This window comes from Microcebus murinus, chromosome 14 (genome assembly GCF_040939455.1).
Source record: "Microcebus murinus isolate Inina chromosome 14, M.murinus_Inina_mat1.0, whole genome shotgun sequence".
Classification (NCBI taxonomy): Eukaryota; Metazoa; Chordata; class Mammalia; order Primates; family Cheirogaleidae; genus Microcebus; species Microcebus murinus.
The window spans coordinates 15,406,068-15,423,250 of NC_134117.1; the positions used below are offsets into that span (position 1 = coordinate 15,406,068).

At 46.5% G+C, this 17,183-nt stretch overlaps 1 protein-coding gene across 9 annotated transcripts in view; it reads left to right on the plus strand.

Moving 5' to 3' along the window:
- Nucleotides 1-17,183, plus strand: part of NRAP (nebulin related anchoring protein) — a 65,943-nt gene that overhangs the window by 42,147 nt on the left and 6,613 nt on the right. For 8 of the 9 annotated variants that reach the window (XM_020280684.2, XM_012772222.3, XM_012772194.3 and 5 more), the window contains 11 exons: nucleotides 89-196; nucleotides 739-852; nucleotides 2,554-2,751; nucleotides 4,463-4,567; nucleotides 5,828-5,926; nucleotides 7,607-7,711; nucleotides 8,037-8,144; nucleotides 8,982-9,293; nucleotides 14,675-14,779; nucleotides 15,591-15,689; nucleotides 17,017-17,121. In XM_020280684.2, coding sequence (XP_020136273.1) covers nucleotides 89-196; nucleotides 739-852; nucleotides 2,554-2,751; nucleotides 4,463-4,567; nucleotides 5,828-5,926; nucleotides 7,607-7,711; nucleotides 8,037-8,144; nucleotides 8,982-9,293; nucleotides 14,675-14,779; nucleotides 15,591-15,689; nucleotides 17,017-17,121 — 1,458 coding nt within the window. The remainder of the gene's footprint in view (nucleotides 1-88; nucleotides 197-738; nucleotides 853-2,553; nucleotides 2,752-4,462; nucleotides 4,568-5,827; nucleotides 5,927-7,606; nucleotides 7,712-8,036; nucleotides 8,145-8,981; nucleotides 9,294-14,674; nucleotides 14,780-15,590; nucleotides 15,690-17,016; nucleotides 17,122-17,183) is intronic. The other variant, XM_020280686.2, reaches the window with a different exon arrangement.

A 17,183-nucleotide genomic window follows, 5' to 3' on the forward strand; every position in this document is an offset into this window, starting at 1 on the left:
GCACACCAGATTCCCACTTTGGTAAGCCAGAGGCTAAGAACGCACCAGGTCACATGAAGGTCTTTATTGGTGCTCATCTTCCCAACAGACACGTTATAAGGAGTCCTGGAGCAAACTGCGTGACAGTGGATATAAGCTGAGGTTGGATGCCATTCCATTCCAAGCGGCAAAGGCTTCGGGTGAAATCATAAGTGATGTGAGTGTTCACCTCCATTACTGGGACAATGTTTCATGCTAACCGGTTTTCACTCCTCTTGCCCCCAACCCCTGCCTTCTTTTGCCTGTGGATAATATCCTCTGCTCTCTGAACTGACTGTGTTAGGGCAATCAGATAATGACCAGTGAGAAAGAATGTATCTTACAACAAAAAATTCCCTAGCCTGGGCTACAAAGCCAAATGCTGGACTGTAAACACAGACCCTGGGCAGATGAAATGCACCCTCCACCAAGAGCGTTCATAAAGCAAGTCCACGTGAAGAGACAGTTAACAATGCACCCACCTTCCTCCAGCGCAGGCCGCCCACGTGCTAACGCGTCCTGCCATTTCATACCCGAGCCCTTTAGTCATTGGGAGTCTTGCATATGAAAGAATAGACCTTTTGACGACTCCCGCGCGCTTTCTTTCAACTCGCCCAGTTACTGTCAAAAGAACAAAACATTTTCACCCAATACCCACCTCTTCCATTCCGTGTCCCTTGTCCCCGAGCTGTTACTCTCTCCCGCTCTCTTTCCCTTTAGTACAAATACAAAGAGGCATTTGAGAAAATGAAAGGACAGATGCTTGGCTCCCGGAGCTTGGAAGATGATATCAGCCTTGCACATTCAGTGCACGCGACCTCACTGCAGAGTGATGTAAGTGGGGAAGAGGCAGCCGGGACAGTGGGCCTCCCACCTGCGGATGCTGACGGCGCAGCGGACGCGTGCCGTTTGTCCTTCTGCGCGTGGGCGTTTGTTCTGTTGCTAACTTGCTACCTGGCATTGTTAAATCACTTGTCCCCTCTGGGCTTCAGCTTCTTCCCCTGTAAAAATGAGGCGTTGGACTAGCTGACCCCTATGGTTCCTTCTGAGTGGGGCAGTCTACGATTTTGACAGGTGGCCACAAATGGGGGCCTGTGGGCTGGATTTGGCCTCCAGAGGTGTTTCGTTTGGTCTGCCGAATGAATTAATTGCAAACCTTTAAAAGCAGAAGATTCAACATAAAAGTTTTAGGCTTATGGCTGGAAGCAGGACCCGCATTTCTCGAGGCCCCGGTTGGTCAGGGTGGGTTGTGACAGCTTCATTTGGAAGGAGCTGTGCTCTCCCGGCCACGCAGCCACCCTCTTCCCCACTTCTTGATTTATTTATTTATGCCACCTGCCTGGCCCTGTAGGCACTGGATTCAGAAAGACCCTCTCATTGTTGATTGTGACCCTCTGGATGCTGGCGCATGTGGGTAAACTCTGCCTCCTTGCACGTATGTGAGTTAGTGAACGTCGGTGATGAAGTCTGTGTCCACTACATTACAGGGGACTAAACACTTACATGTGACATCTCATTTAACTGTCAAACTACCTCTAGGAACTCAGGTCTTGTTATTCATCCTCATTTTCTGGTAAGGAAACCGAGACTCTGAATGGTTCAGTCCCTTGGCCTAAGGTCAGCTAGATAGGGGCAGAGCTGGGCCAGGGAGCCAGCTCTGCCTCTCACGCTCTTTCCACAGCTTCACATGTTTTCTGCCTCGGTTTCCCCATTTCTAACTTTTTTCTGCCCTTTCTGTCCTGGGTTGCTGACCTAAGAGTGTAGAGCTGGATATGATAGTCTTTGGCCTTATGCTAGGGGTGAGGGCAGGATGGGAGTGGGAGGTGAGGGAAGGGTGGCCGAGCAGTGGGGAGGCAATGGGAGGACTGAGGATGAGGAGGCAGTGGTGGCGTTTATGCATCTGATTCCCAAGACGGCCCTGAGTGAATTTCCCAGACCTTTAAACACGGCTCCTCTAGGACTGCAGTGAAGCTGGTGGTCTGGAACAGGTCTCCCTGCGCCTCTCTCAGCTTGTGTGTTGGCCTTTTGGGATTGGCTTTCCAAGCATCCTCCCACTGTTCCTGGCTCCCGGGTGGACCAGACAGTCATATAGTGCTTTGAAGAAGCCCAACCTGAGCTAGTGCGAGAGGAGAATCCTTGGTTCCTGAGCTTGAGTGGGTGATGGGGAAAATGCTGTGGGCAGGGAGCAGGTGAGCCATGCATCTTCCTGCCTCTGAGAAACGGGAAGATCTAAAGATGTGAGCAAGGGAATCACTGACATTGTATCTGTTCCTCGAACTTCTGTCTTTTCCCCAAATGGGGGAACTGTGGGTCTTCTTTGTCCAGATCAGTGACCTCCAGGAGCTGGGGATGGTGAGTGTCCGGACCTGGAGACGAGCCCTGCATATTGGGCCGCCCCCACAAGAAAGGAGGCTGGCCCTGCTGACATCATCCCCCGGCTTACCTGGGACAACTGCACTGCAGTTGCTCTCCCTGGTGGTCCTGTTGCAAATGGTGGCTTTGAAATAGCCGCTGCTGATCTGTCTGCCCCTCTAGGTGAATTACAAGAAAGGCTTTGAACACACAAAGGCGCAGTTCCATCTGCCGTTGGACATGGTCACCCTCGTGCATGCCAAGAAGGCTCAGACCCTGGCCAGCGACCAGGACTACAAACACCCTCTGCCCCAGTACACTTCCTTGGCAGAGGACCTGAGGCTGAGCTGTGCCAAGAAAGCTCACAAACTGCAGAGTGAGGTAAGGAGACTCGGCCTCTCTCGGGACCCTTCTCCTCTCCGGTTTGACCACGAAGTAATGACCTGCAAGCTCCTGCTGACTCAGGGACGCCTCTGGAGATGAGGAATCCTACACCTGGGTCTTGTTTGGGAACACAGCCCGTGAGCTCCTGCTCAGCCCTTCTGTGCAATTGCACACATCTAACCGTAGCCACCATGCATTGAGTATTTTTGCTGAACTCTATGCTTTGTGTTTATGCATGATCTCATTTAATCCTCACAATAACCCTGTATGGATAGTCTTTATCCCCGTTGTACAGAGAAATTTTAGGGAGTCACAAAGAAGTTAAATAGCTTTCCCAAGGTCACACAACTATGCATGAGAGATGGATGTGCCGGGATTTGAACTTAAGGTTCAAATCACAAAATGCCCTCAAGGTTCATGGCTTTGCATGTTCAAGATTTGCCGATGGCATCGCCTCTGGCCTCCAGTTGGACAAGAGGATTCCTCTTGGCGCTTCCTACATCCCTGTGCTACCTGCCCATCTGCGGAGGGGGGCTGAGGTCTGCTGGGAGAGGCTGCTCAGAGCCTGTCGGAACAGACCCACTTCAGGGAGAGAAGGGTGCTGAGAAGATGAGTGGGAAATCAGGCCCCTGGAGACCCTTCCCGAGTCCTTTCCGGAGGCTTCGTGCTCCTCTGACGTGCATTTCTAACTCACGACGCCTGTTTTCTGAAGCAGGCAGGCTCAGGAGGCTAGGAAGGAGGATTGGAGGAGTTTCTCCTTCCCAAGGAGATACGGGATGTTCTTCCCAACAGGCAGTGGCATCCTGTTTGGTACTCACCTCATTTCCCAGCTTGCTAGGTTTCCCTGCTGTGAGATTTGCAGGTAATGGGCCTGCGTAGGAAAATAAAACGCTGCACAGACCCTCTCTCCCGGTTTGGCAGTGCCTGCGAGCTGAGCGCCGCTCAGATCTGGGTATCTGTCGTCTGGGTGGATTTCACGCCTGTGTACAGCGTTTACTGAATGACACAAACTGTCAGGAACCTGAGAGCAGCTGCAGGAACGAGGGAGCTGCCATGCTCATCTCGGGGGCCTGTTTGTCACTTGAGCAGAGCCCTGGCTTGCCCTGTCTCTAGTTGTGATGGCAACTGGAAGGCAACACACCCGGGGGGCGCCGTGCTGGCTGAAGGGGAGTGAATTTGGGAACTCTTTAAACTGTCAGCCCCCGTCACTCAGGTGCACACGCTCATCCCCACCCGCCCAGACTCAGACAGGCCTTTGCCAGATTATTTTGGATTCATTTATTAGTCCTTTTTTACCCCATGATTAATTGATGCCACCCGCTGCTGCTGGGTTTTGTTTCAGAAGACCCGTTAGACCCGTTTCCACATTTGCCCCAAGACAACTGACTTTCTAACCACAATCCGCTCCAGCGTTTATTTTTTGATAGCCCACATTAAAATAAATATCTGTCTAGCATCCCTGTAACAGCAACTCAGAGACAAGTGACAGCGGAATTATTTTCTTTTGACCTACATTGCTTTCCCCCTGGTGAGCATTTACTAAGAAGCATGTGAGCATTGACTGAGAGTGATATATCTGGAGGGAGAGGTTTAGCCTTGAGTTCTAATTATGACACTATCAAATGATATGTCGTGAGACCTCTGGTTAGTCTTTGCTTCTTTTTTCGGAGAGTTTGGCTTTTCTGATTCTTTGTGTTGTTCCTTGTAGAATTTGTACCGGTCAGACCTGAACTTTATGCGAGGCGTCGCCTGCGTCATTCCAGGCACTTTGGAGATCGAAGGGAGGAAGAAAGCATCTGAACTCATCAGCGAGGTAACCAGAGATTCTGGTGACAGGTGTCCAGGACATGTCCATGGCAGAGGTTGTCCCACAGCAATCAGTTTGTTCTTACTGCTCAAGCCTGCAGGCAGTTACACTGTTGGCAGCGGGAACTTACTGCCTAACCCCTGGGCTGGCCTCTTTTCTTGCTGGGTTCTACATTCAGACTGGATGCCATTGAAGATAGCTTTGAGTCAGTTCTTCTATTAGCACATAAGAATTATTCACTTGTCCATGAGATGTACTTTCCCTGAATCCCTTTGAAGAGTGACCCTGTGGTACAATGCAAATAAGTCAGGCTGTAAAGACCAGCAGATAGAGATTGAGATTTCTAGGCCATCACTCATGTGCTGTGTGACCTCAAGCCAGTGACCTGCCCTCTCTGAGCCTCAGCTTCGTAATTAATCAAATGGGTATACTCATACCTCTCATGTTTAGTTTTTGCGAGGATTAGCGCTAATCCAAGCACTGTGCTTTCCTGGCAGCTGTATATGAAAAGGTTACTATAAGCTTGATGATAATTTCTTGGTGGAAATATAGAAGGCTTAGAATTCTGAGCTTTCTGAATTCCTGGGGAACCTTACTCACTCCTGAGAGGGTGATGGGACTTTCATTCATGGTAGATGCAAGGATAGGAGGGCATAATGGAAAGCACTGGAAGTAAAAGGTGTTCGGCAGCTGAACTGAGTGCTCAGATGGGCTTATGGTTTGCTTATGGTGGGAGTTTAGATTTAACTTTGTGCTTTGCTTTTCCAATGAAATCTCTAAAGCAAGTGGCTTTCTAAACTTCATGGTACATCAGAACCCCTTTTGGAGCTTTAAAAAAATACAGAAGACTGAGCTCAACTGACTGTTTACTGAATCCCAGTCTCCCAGGGTGGGTGCCAGCATGTATATGTTTTTTAAGCTGCATAGTTGTTTGTGGTGCACCATCAAGGCTGAGGAGTATCGGATCTCCGGTGAGCAAAGATCAGGAGCAAATCACGAATTTAAATGGCCATGTTCATGTTCAAGTTCATGGCAAAGGATTAGATCTCCTGTTGAGAAGTATCTGATTGATTCCACTCTGTCCTCCTCTCTGCCTCCCCATCCCTGTGAATTCTGGGGTCACAAAGCAGGTGACAAACTGGATTCCAGAGTGACAGACTAGTGGCCTTTGCAAAATGAGACTTTACAGATAATACTTACAGAACTTGTTCTTCTGGTTTTTTACCTTACTGGGTCTTCTTCTTCCCTTCTTGTATGTGTATTCAGAGTAAATATCGGCAGCATCCTCATTCATTCAAGTACACAGCTGTGACAGACACTCCCAACCTCCTTCATGCAAAATTCAGCAACCAGATTACTAACGAGGTAAAATCTAAAATCTGATAGCTTTGGAATGGGTCTTTTATTATTTTTTTATTTTGGCATATTATGGGGGTACAGATTTTAAGGTTTCAATAAATGCCCTTTTCCCCCTCCCCGCACAAATTTGAGTTTCCAGCATGACCATCCCCCAGATGGTGCACATCTTACTCATTATGTATGTATATACCCGCCCCTCCCCCCTCCCACCTGCCCAATGGAGTACTATTCAGCTCTAAGAAACAACGGTGATATAGCACATCTTATATTTTCCTGGTTAGAGCTGGAACCCATACTACTAAGTGAAGTATCCCAAGAATGGAAAAATAAGCACCACATATACTCACCAGCAAACTGCTATTAACTGAGCAGCACCTAAGTGGACACATAGGTACTACAGTAATAGGGTATTGGAATGGGTCTTTTAAAAAACTGCAAGATTGTTAAAAAAATATGTGTGTGGAGTGAGGGTGGGGAAAGAGCTTGGGTATTTGCATGGAGGTTTAGAAAGACAAGAAAATCATTGTACAGAGCCTACACATTTTCCAGAGGGAAAGAAGTCCCAGTTAGAAATCTGGTTTAGTCTGTAGTCTTGCTCCTGAGTGCAGCCATGAACCAGCTATGTTAGCATCTCCTGGGAGCAGATTGGCAGTGCCCAACCTCAGATCTACTGAATCCCAATGGTCATGTAACAAGATCTGCAGGTGAGTATTTTTCACATTAAAGTCTGAGGAGTACTGGTCTATAATGCATTTGTGCTATCTATGCAAATTCTGGCTAACCAATTTTATATTGCCATTCTGATGATCATAGGAGTTTTACATCTTCTTAGTGCCTCTCTTACAGGTTTGAAATAAGTGAGCTTGGCAGAGAATTAAATCTTGAATCATCATTAGTTTTTAAAATTTTCCACTTGACTCTAACTTTTAGAAGAAGTTGAGATTTGGCTATTTATGCTATTAGTTTTCACTCGCCCCAAGTCAAAAAGTAAGAAATGACAGCTTGGGTTATGAAAGTCCAAAGGGATAGAATTCATGCTATTGTATAGTGACAGTAGCAATTTTAAATTCCTCTTTAACCTTTCTTGACTACTTTGGGAACCGGGTACTGTGGGGTAACAATGTCTTTTATGATGACCTCTGACCTTGGAAAATTCAGCAACCACAGACTCATTTCTGATCGTGAGAATGGACATGTTTGTGCCTGATGGGGCCATCCTGGGCAGCACTGGCGTGAGTTTTCCAGTGGAAAGGACCGCAGGGCTTTAGTAAAGGATGCAGATCAGAGCTTCTCCTAAATTTCCCAGGTCTTAGTGTTATCTCTGTGCTGTGTCCTCAAGGAAAAAGTCTACAATGTAAAGAACCTCAGTAGTATTCTCAAATTTGTTTTTCATTCCTTGGCCTATTATTCAGCAAAGCACATTGCAATTCCTCACATATTCCTTTTATGTCACTTAATTTGACTCATGAAAGACTGTCTTTATTGAAAGAAACATCTTCCCTAAGACTGAACGTTTATCCACGACACAGCGAACAGCCTTTTACTATCATATTTCCCCAGTTGCAAGTGAGGGACTTCCAGCTCTGCAGAAATGCACAGCACTCATGTTCTTGCCGTGTGTGTGTGTGTGTGTGTGTGTGTGTGTGTGTGTGTGTGTGTGTATATATATATTTTTTTTTTCCCCAGCGCCTCTATAAAGCAGCTGGAGAGGACGCAAGACACCAATACACAATGACTCTGGGTCTGCCTGAGTTCATCCGAGCAAAAATAAACGCAGCCAATCTGAGTGACGTAAGCCTTTGTTTTTGCTTAAGTTCAAGCATGCTCCAAAGCCATGTCTCTCTGTATCTGTGAAGTGATCTAACAGTGATCTTTCTGGCCTTCAGAGAAACTTTTAAAACCGTGTATTTTTTAGATGCCCATGTTAAATATACCTTCTCACAACGGTGAGTATATATGTGTACTCAGAGCCTACTACAGGGGGTGTGCGAATGAGATTTTCTCCACCAAATAGAAATCAGTTCTGGAACACTGCACTACAAATGAAAGGGGTAGCCTTTGTTCGTTGATCCAGATAATTTTTTTAAAAGGAAATTTACATGTGTTCCCACTTTAGGCAAAATACAAGGAATCTTGGCATAATCTTCGTGCTCAAGGCTATAAGCTGACAATAGAAGCTCTCCCCTTCCAGGCTGCCCGGGCCTCTGGAGATATAGCCAGTGATGTGAGTTGAATGCTGTGACCTTCCATCTTGCCTAATTTCTGTTAACTTCATGTAAAACAATGTCTATGGCTGGTTTTCCCGAATTAAAGCAAATCTGTAACCATGTGAGACAGGATGTCACCTGCAGAATATATTAGTTCTGAATGAGATTCTTAGACAGGGGTTGGGAAAGAAAGGCTCCGTTAATCAGAAGCTAAATTCAGGCAAAGGTCTCCAGCAGGAAGATTGCGATTGCAATTTATTTCTAATTGCAACATCTAGGCAACGGTTCCCCTGTAATGCATGAACTGCCTGTTTTCCAACCGCACCCAGAGTCAGAAGGAGAACTGTCGATAGAAAAATCGCGATGCAGCTGGAGCCACCTCCCTCTTGGCTCTCTGTAGTTTCACACGTTGGTGTCAGGATTTGCCAGCTGTGTTTCAGCCACTCTGTTCATAACGTCTGTAGCTTTGGGACATGAAGGTGACTTTTTCTTTGCCACAAACAAATCACAGAGAATGTGGACTTCAAATAAATGGATCCTGTCTTCTGGGTTTAATGTTTTGCCAAGTGCTAATGGATAAAGCACAAGTTTCTCTTTGACCCTTTTTGATAAATTCCTTTTGGCCATAGGACACGCAAGGGGAGTGGGGCCTATGCTTTGGTTCTGAGGATCTGATTTTAATTAGATGGGAAAAATGGAGCGATGTTTTAATTGTTCATCCCCCAGGGAGGAAGGCCAACCCCTCTGTGGTTTTTCTTATAATCATCACCTCCTAGCGTAAGAACAGGTGATTTTTCTAGGGTCCGCAATGAAAATGCACAGATGGAATTTCACTGGCGGGTCTTCCCTTCCAGTTTCTCTACAGACATGACTTTGTGAAGGAGCGAGGGAAGCTCATTGGGGTCCAGAGTGTCAGTGACGACCCCCGGCTCCAGCACTGCCGGCGGATGGGCCAGCTGCAAAGCGAGCATCAGTACAAGAGGGAGGCGGCCAGCAGCCAAGCCCAGTGCCACCTACCCATGGACATGGTGCACCTGGTCCACGCCAGGAAGGCCCAGGCCCTCGCCAGTGACTACGACTACAGGACACAGTGCCACGAGTTCACAGCACTGCCCGAGGACCTGAAGATGGCCTGGGCCAAGAAAGCCCATGCCCTGCAGAGTGAGGTAGGGGCCGTCGTGGAAGGCAAACCAGCCCTGACCTTCCTCTTCCCACCAAGCCTGGGCATAAATCTCTGCTTCTTCCTTAGCCTTTTGGAGCCTTCCTTCCCTGCCCACCCCCCAAATGATGACTTCAGCAGTTTATGTCGTCTAGGCTGAAATCATTCATCCTATTTTTCAGCAGATATTTACTGAGCACCTACTATGTGTCAGGCACCATTCTAGGCCCTGGGAATACAGTAGTCAACAAAAGAGCCAAAAACTCCTGTACTCATGAAACTTCCGTTATACTGGAGGGAGATAAACCATGATAAATAAGTAAAATATATAGTATGACAGATGGGGGTACATGCTATGGAGACAAATAGAGCAGGGAAGTGAGGTAGAAGGGTGTATGTGTGTGTGCATGTGTGTGTATATTTACAGATACATGTACCATTTAACATAGGGTGCATGGGGAGTTCGCATTGAAAAGGTGACATTTGAGCAAAACCCTAAAGGAGACAAGAGAAGTGGATAGAGCAGCCCAGGCAAGTAGAATAGCAAGTTCAAAGGCCAAGTCCCTTAGCAGGAGCAGCCAGGCATGTTTGAGGCCAGACTGAAGCAAGTGAGTGAGTGTGTTGGGGGGTGTCACAGGAGACGTGGTCAGAGAGAGAAGAGGGTCTGGGCTGAGCACAGTAAGGATGGAGGTGATAAGTAACTGGGACTGACACTCATCTTTGCTTGTATCCTCGTTGTAGCGCTCCAAGGTGGGGACAGCAGTTACTCCTATTTTAGGGACGAGGTCACATGGGAGGTGCAGTGGGCTGGCTCCAGAACCCACACTCTTACCCACCCTGCTGTCCTGGAGGGGCTCAGAGAAGGGGAGGCACCCCTCAAAGTGCAGGCGTAGACCCTGAGGCCCGCAAAGGAGAGGTCCTGCCCCTCCCACACCATGGGGGAGGTTCTGGAGCCAGACTCCTGGGGTTTGAATCCCAGCTTTTCCACTGGCTGGGTGAACTTGGACTAGTCCATGCCCTTCCCAAGCCTCAGACATGGTAACGATGACGTGGAACATGGGACATGATGAAGACCATGGGATTGTGGTGCACAGTGAGGCAGGACGCATGGTGTAGCAGGCACCGTGTCTCACGTGGTTTCTATAGGCCCCGCAGCAACCCCAGGAGGAAGGTGCTCTCATTTTAGAACATAACCTAGCATCTGTGTCAGAGTTGCCCCACTTCTGCACCCTGGACATTTCTTTGTTGTAAGAGCCCATCCTGTACATTGCAAGATACATAGCCACATCCCTGTCTCTATCCTCTAGATGCCCATAGCACCCCCCAGTGTGACAACCAAAAATACCTCCAGATATTGCCAAATGTCCCTGGGGGACAAAATTACCCCTGGCTGAGAATCAGTTCTCAGTTGAGAACTGATTAATATGAAGCACTTAGCATGATGGCTTATCTGTAGAAACTCTAGAATAAGTATTAGCTGTTGGAATATGTTCCCTGCACCAACCCTCCCAATTCTGGTTGCCCTCGGGGCAATGACTACTTTTAGTTTAATTATATATGGTGATAAGGGAAGTATTACAAACCCATCATTGATTGTTAATTATCATTACAAGATTTTAGTATTTAATAATTTAATTATCATTTAATTATTAACCACGATTTGTTAGAACTACAATATCACATCAAGTAGAGGGTGGAGTAGGGTGAGTTCGTCGGGGATCCCATTAGGGGTTTAGTTGCTGAAGTGCCAGCCCAAGTTCCACCTACGAAGTCCTGCCACTTGCTGGATGGTGATTCTGAGGCCAGGAACAGCTGACAGCATGACGCTCTGGTGCCCAACTAGGGACCCTCTTGTCAATGGTCTATTTCTTGGGAGAAGAGAGACCTTCTGGGATAGGACAGTAGGATAGGGCCCTGAGGAAGATACAGAGGCCACCTGGGAGAGGTCAGGGAGGCAGAGGTGGGAGTCAGGACATGTGTGTAGGAGGCTCAGCTTTGTCCCTTACTGCCTTGAGTGATCACTTCACTTTCTGGGCCTCCATCTCTCAGTCGGAAAAGCAAAGAGGTTCAATTTGATCCCTGATCTCAGACTGCTGAAATTCACGGGAAAATGTTTTCTTTTTAAAAATGGTGGGATCAACATATGTCAGATTTTATTTTACTAAGTGAAGAAAAAGAAGAAAAAACTAACCACCACCTCAAGCCACCATTTATGTCACTGTTATTTCTGAAAAGAAAGGAGATTTTAACACTAAAAAAAGTAGAGAGAACATAATGTAAAAAGGAGAGCCCTTTCCAATAAACAGGAGTTGGAGATCTATTGACATTTTAAAAGCAGGATAGGTCTTACATTTTTGAACGGTAAGAAGTTATTGCTTAAATTTTAAGTTACCGTATTATGCTGTATACATTGTTTTTAAAAAACGAACAGATTAATTTGGGAGTCTGGATTCCAAGAGACCACGAACAGTAGACCCCCAAATGTTCAGCTGATTCTGAGACCTCAGCTTTATTGTAGCCATTGTCAAAAACCCAATTTCACCAGGATATATTATGTAGAAAAGAAAACAGATGCTTGCAGGACTTCAACTGAGTGGCCCCGGCCTTCAGCTGCTCCACCTGCCAAGAGTTGCTCACCTGGGGCTGAGCTCTTCTCGAGACTGTGAGTCCTCGGGCCAGGTGCTAGTTCTAGGTGCTTTCCAAGTCTGCTACCCCATTCTCCCTCCACGGTCTCACACTGGGGCTGCAGGGAGTCCTCAAAGGCACATACATGCAGGAACTGTCATAGGGACAGTTTACAACCATGTACAACATTAGGCAGAGACTCCTTAAGCTCTCTGGGCTTCAATTTCCCCATCAGAAATAATAGCAACAACAATAACAGTAGCTAAAATTACGGATGCTAACCCCAGGCCAGGCATTAGTGTAAAGTAAATATTTTGTGCAGATTGGCGGCAGCGGCGGCGGCGGCGGCCGCGGCGGCGACGCGCTGGGGGTGGGGGGCGGGGAGGTAAAAAAAAAAAAAAATATTTTGTGCAAACTATCTCACTTAATATTTAGGTAGGTACTAGTATTACTCCTGTTTTTACAGATAGCTTGCCCAAGGCCACAAGCTGTGGGGAAATGTCATGCTCCAGACCATGCAGTTTAGTAAGAGGCAAAGTGGGGCTTCCAGCTTTTATCTCCTGACTCTTGGGTCAGTCTCTTTGGCCTCTCCAGGTGGCTGGATTATGAACCCAGCTACTCTGGCTCCTGCCTCTTAACCACTCCAAGTGTGGCTTCACCCACAGCTGATGGCTCTTCCAAGAGCCTAAATAATCATTTGAAATTGTTCTGGGGGTGAGAATAACCTCTCCTTTGCAGGATGATGTGAGGACTGAATGAAACAGTAGGTCCAAAGCAAACCCCACCCTGTACAAGGTAGTGATTATGGTGTTTCTTATTGATAAGAGAAAGACATTCTTTCCCCCAGGCACCTCCTGGGCACAATTGTTTGCATCTTCCTGCTGCATTAGAGCTCAGGCAGTGAAGGCTGCAGCTCTTGCATTTGCAACACAGTGCTCCAAACTGGGGGTGCCAGGAAACTTCCCGTGGGAATCAGATGGTGGCTTCCAGACCTTAGGACTCGTGAAGGAAAAGAACAAGGCTGCCATTTGGAGAAGTCAGATTCAGTCGGGCAGCTGGGGACGGTCTCTCATTATCTTAGAATTCTTCTTCGAAATCACCTTAGGGTAGCAGATTCTTCTCGACTCTTCTCCCCTCTCCCCCTCTTTTATCGTGGAGTCTGGGGCAGGTGTGTTGTTTTTAGGGTCTGCGTGAATAGTCAAAGCTGGGCTGGGAGCTGAGATATCAATAGATGATCCATTTATAAGAGAGTCTGAGGCACAGTCAGATCTTTGGGGAACCTGCATCTTGCTTTCTGACTTACCTGGGATCGTACTGTTCAGCTCAACAAAAGGCAAGTTGAAAGCACGCTCCCCACTTCATCTCGCGTATGAAAGGAGCAAGGCCCGGCTGTGAAGAGGCCCTGTAGGATTATTCTCTCCAACTTAGAAATTTATCCAATTTTCTCTGTTCTTTATCAGAGTGCAAGGCAAAAGCTTTGCCAGTGTAGACTGAAAGATCGCGGTATAAAAAGCAATCTTACTGACATGGGGTTTTGAAACCTGCTCCCAAGCCTGAGTGATGTCTCCCTTCGCCAGTTGGAAAGCAGAGTCGAATTTGCACAGGGGCATTAACAAGCAGACAGTAGATCAGAAACGGACCCTCTTTGAGGCCAGCTGTGAGGAATGCTGTGAATCCTGAAATGAAAGGAAACTAAAAAGGCCGAGAGGCTGATTTCTGGAGTGATATTTTGCGTTACAGCACAGCTTATATCTAAATTAGAGAAATGCCATCAACTTCATTTAGATCCAAATCTTAGATTTCCTTAGAGAGGCTTTTTTCCACCTTTAAAAATGCCTAATTTCCATAAAGAGGAGAAGCAAAGCATTCAGGCGACTGTCTCATTGCAGGTAATGGTGGGCAGAGCAGGGAATGGTAATCACGTTGAACGTTTACGGAGGCTCCTGATCGTGTCTTAAAGCGCCATTTATTGTTGTCTCCCAGGAATGATGCTGTAGCCTAATCTTTTGAGCCCTTAAAATGGGGAAAGACAACAAGGCTTAGCCCGTTTTTTGCAACATAAGCAAATCATCACAGTGATTACGGGGAGGAAAAGGTAAACTGAGGCATGAAAAGATGAAAATGGCTTACTCACTGTTAGCTAAGTCCTGTTGTCACTGACCCCTCTGCTTCCACTGCCACAAGAGCAAAAATCTAACTTAAAGGGTGGCTTTTGTCTCTCCCTGAGCACTTAGGTGTTTTCATGAGAACAGAGGGGTTGTTATGACCTTCAAGTAACACAGAGAGAAACTGAATCCCATTTTTGGTAAAGTGGTTTGCTCAGAACCATGGCAGGTTGGATCCAGAGCTCAAAGCCGTTTATCAGCTGAATAGTGTGTAGAATGTTTCTATTTAGGCAGGCGGTCAATTGTCTCACTGGCAGAATGAAACAAAACAATCCCAGCTGATGCTTGGATGTGAGCACGTATCTCAGCTCTCTCTTTAAGTGATGGTTTGCACAGGTCCTTACTTTCTGCTCCAAATCCTGCCAATTCACTGGTGGAGCCTTCTTGTATCTTGTGCGTGATCCATTATTTAATTCCTGGTGGAACATACAAATTCAAACCGTTTGACTTAAAGACATGCAGAGTGGGCTTCCAATGGAGATGGTGAAATGTCGTGATGGGGCCTTATTACAAATGCTGTTACAAATCAAGGGTCTTCTTGAAATGCCCTCGTATCGTAGGCACTCTCTGATAAAAGCCCATGACGTTCTTCCCGCAGTTGCGCTACAAGTCAGACCTGATCGGCATGAAGGGCATAGGGTGGCTGGCTCTGAGATCCCCACAGATAGAGAGTGCAAAGAAGGCTGGAGAACTCATCAGCGAGGTACCGTCAACCTGTCCCCACCAGGACTCACAAGGGCAACCTAGCATGTCCTTTTAGAGAGGGAACCAGTTTAGGTGGTAAAGATGCCAAGAGGGGGCCCCATGGCCACTGGACTCCCAGTGTTTGGGGGGGCCAGTTGCAACCATATCTCAAGAGAGAATGAAATTTCCATCCAAATGAATTCACTGCCGGGGAACTAAACGCATGCTGTATTCGTAAAGTTCTTCACAAATACGTTATGTACAGTTATGATCTAAACTGGCCCGTTATTTTCCTTGAGAGGGGGAGGAATTGACCACACACCCACTGAATTTACTGACAGTGTCCAACGTCCAGGAGTTACCTGATTTCAGGAGTCAGAAGGTACACAGGGGTACCTTAACTGAAGTTAAGTTACCTTAACTGAACTGTCCACCGGACTGACGGCCTGGGAATCACTGCCCTGGCCTCTGCTTGAAGCTGACACTGCCTTCTTCAGTGTCTTAATAACAGAACACATTTGGACAGGGTCAGAGCAGAGCCACATGGGTGCCAAATCCTGTCCTTTACTGAATTCCTTTACCGTAAGGGGCCGTGGCATTTTGTAGCCTTTTTTTTCAAGAGAGTAAATACCTATAAAATGTTCCTTGTCACAGAGGCAGCTTGTATCTTTTCCATACTCTCGATTGTTAGGAGCCCAGCAAGAAGGAAGACTTGTTTTCTGGCAACGTCAATGGCACCTTTGGTACGGAGGAGGCAGGGTGAAGCGGCACCCAGAAAAATGCATGATGTTTAACTGTGTTTTGTGGGAATCTTTGTCTTTCTCTTACAGACCAAATACCGTAGAAAACCAGACAGTATCAAGTTCACCACGGTGGTTGACTCCCCAGACCTGGTTCATGCCAAGAACAGCTACATGCACTGCAATGAGGTGGGTCCTTTCTCGTCATTGACCTCAGGAGTGCACTGCTGCTCAGTGGTCAGTGCCCGAGGACACGGGCTCTGGACAGATGTGGGTGCAAACCTTCTGTCTACTGCCTGGGTGATCTTGGGCCCGTTACCTAATCCCTTATAACCTTGGTTCCTTTATTTGAAGGCCGTGGTGGGAAGTAGATAATGACAGCAATCATTTCATAAGATTAAAGGAATTAAATGAGGATTAAACAAATAAAAGCACATAAATCCTTTGTCAAGTACCTGGAACATATAGTAAGTCCTCAATAAATGGTCCTTATGATGGTTTGACTCATAATCACAATGATAATAATACCAAGTATTATTGATGAACCTTTACCAAACGCTAGATCAGATGCATCTTACTTGCTGATAGATAGCAATGGGATTGAAAGCTTAGTATAACCCAGTTGGAAAGAAACCCAGCTATACTCAAAGCTTCTGTCTGCTTTTCCTCTTTGTGTAATTTAGCCCCATTTCCTCTCGCCTGTATCTATTTCAAGGAATAGGAAGTTAAATATTTTTTCCCCTGAAATTGTCAAGGGATTCAGTTCTGCATGCACAGTGACAAAACTATTCCATCCTCACAGAAAGCCTGAATGCCATACTGACCAGTTCACGTTTGCAAAGCCCGAATTAAATTTGGGAATGGATCGAAATATTCTAGTTTCATCTCTAAAAATAGATAAGATGCAAACATTTCCTAAAATTGTTTGCAATTCTTAAATTGTTGCTCTTAAAATAGCAGTCAAGATAAAATTTGAGTTTTAAAATTGTGTCTTCCTAGGACCAAGGTAGACTATGAAAATTTTAATTTCTTGAACACATATTAAGGCATTTTATAATAAAAAGGACTTATTAGCTATGTGTATTAGTTGTCACCATTAATATTAATATTATTACTATTAATGCTAAACAACAAAGGCATTGAGGCTATATCTTGTTATTAATAAAAAGCATGTCCAATGCTCAGTTGCAAAGATTCTCTGAAATATCTACATCTCTTATACTGTGTAAAACACACAGGTATGGCCAACTACAGTGTCGGTTTGTGGCTCATTTGGAGCAGATCTTGATGAATATTCTTAATAGGGTCTATTTAAAACCAGCCCCCATCTGACCCTGGCTACAAAGGCACCCTCCATTGAACAGTGGGTTCTGGAGCGATATTCTCCATGGGCAGGACTGGGGTCTGCCCCATCCAGGGGGCACTTGGATGGGAGGGGCAAGAAGGAATCCGCTTTTCCCCATGTAGTTTCAGCAAGTGCAGTTCTGCACTTACCACGAGCTTGTCTTGTTCACAGCGCCTGTACAGGTCGGGGGATGCCGAATCCCTGCACAGGTACACCGTGATCCCCGACCACCCTGATTTCGCCCGAGCCCGCCTCAACGCGCTGCATCTGAGTGATGTAAGTGAACCAGTGGTTCGTATGGTGGGTGCCTATTTTTGTCAAATTATCTGTGCCCAACA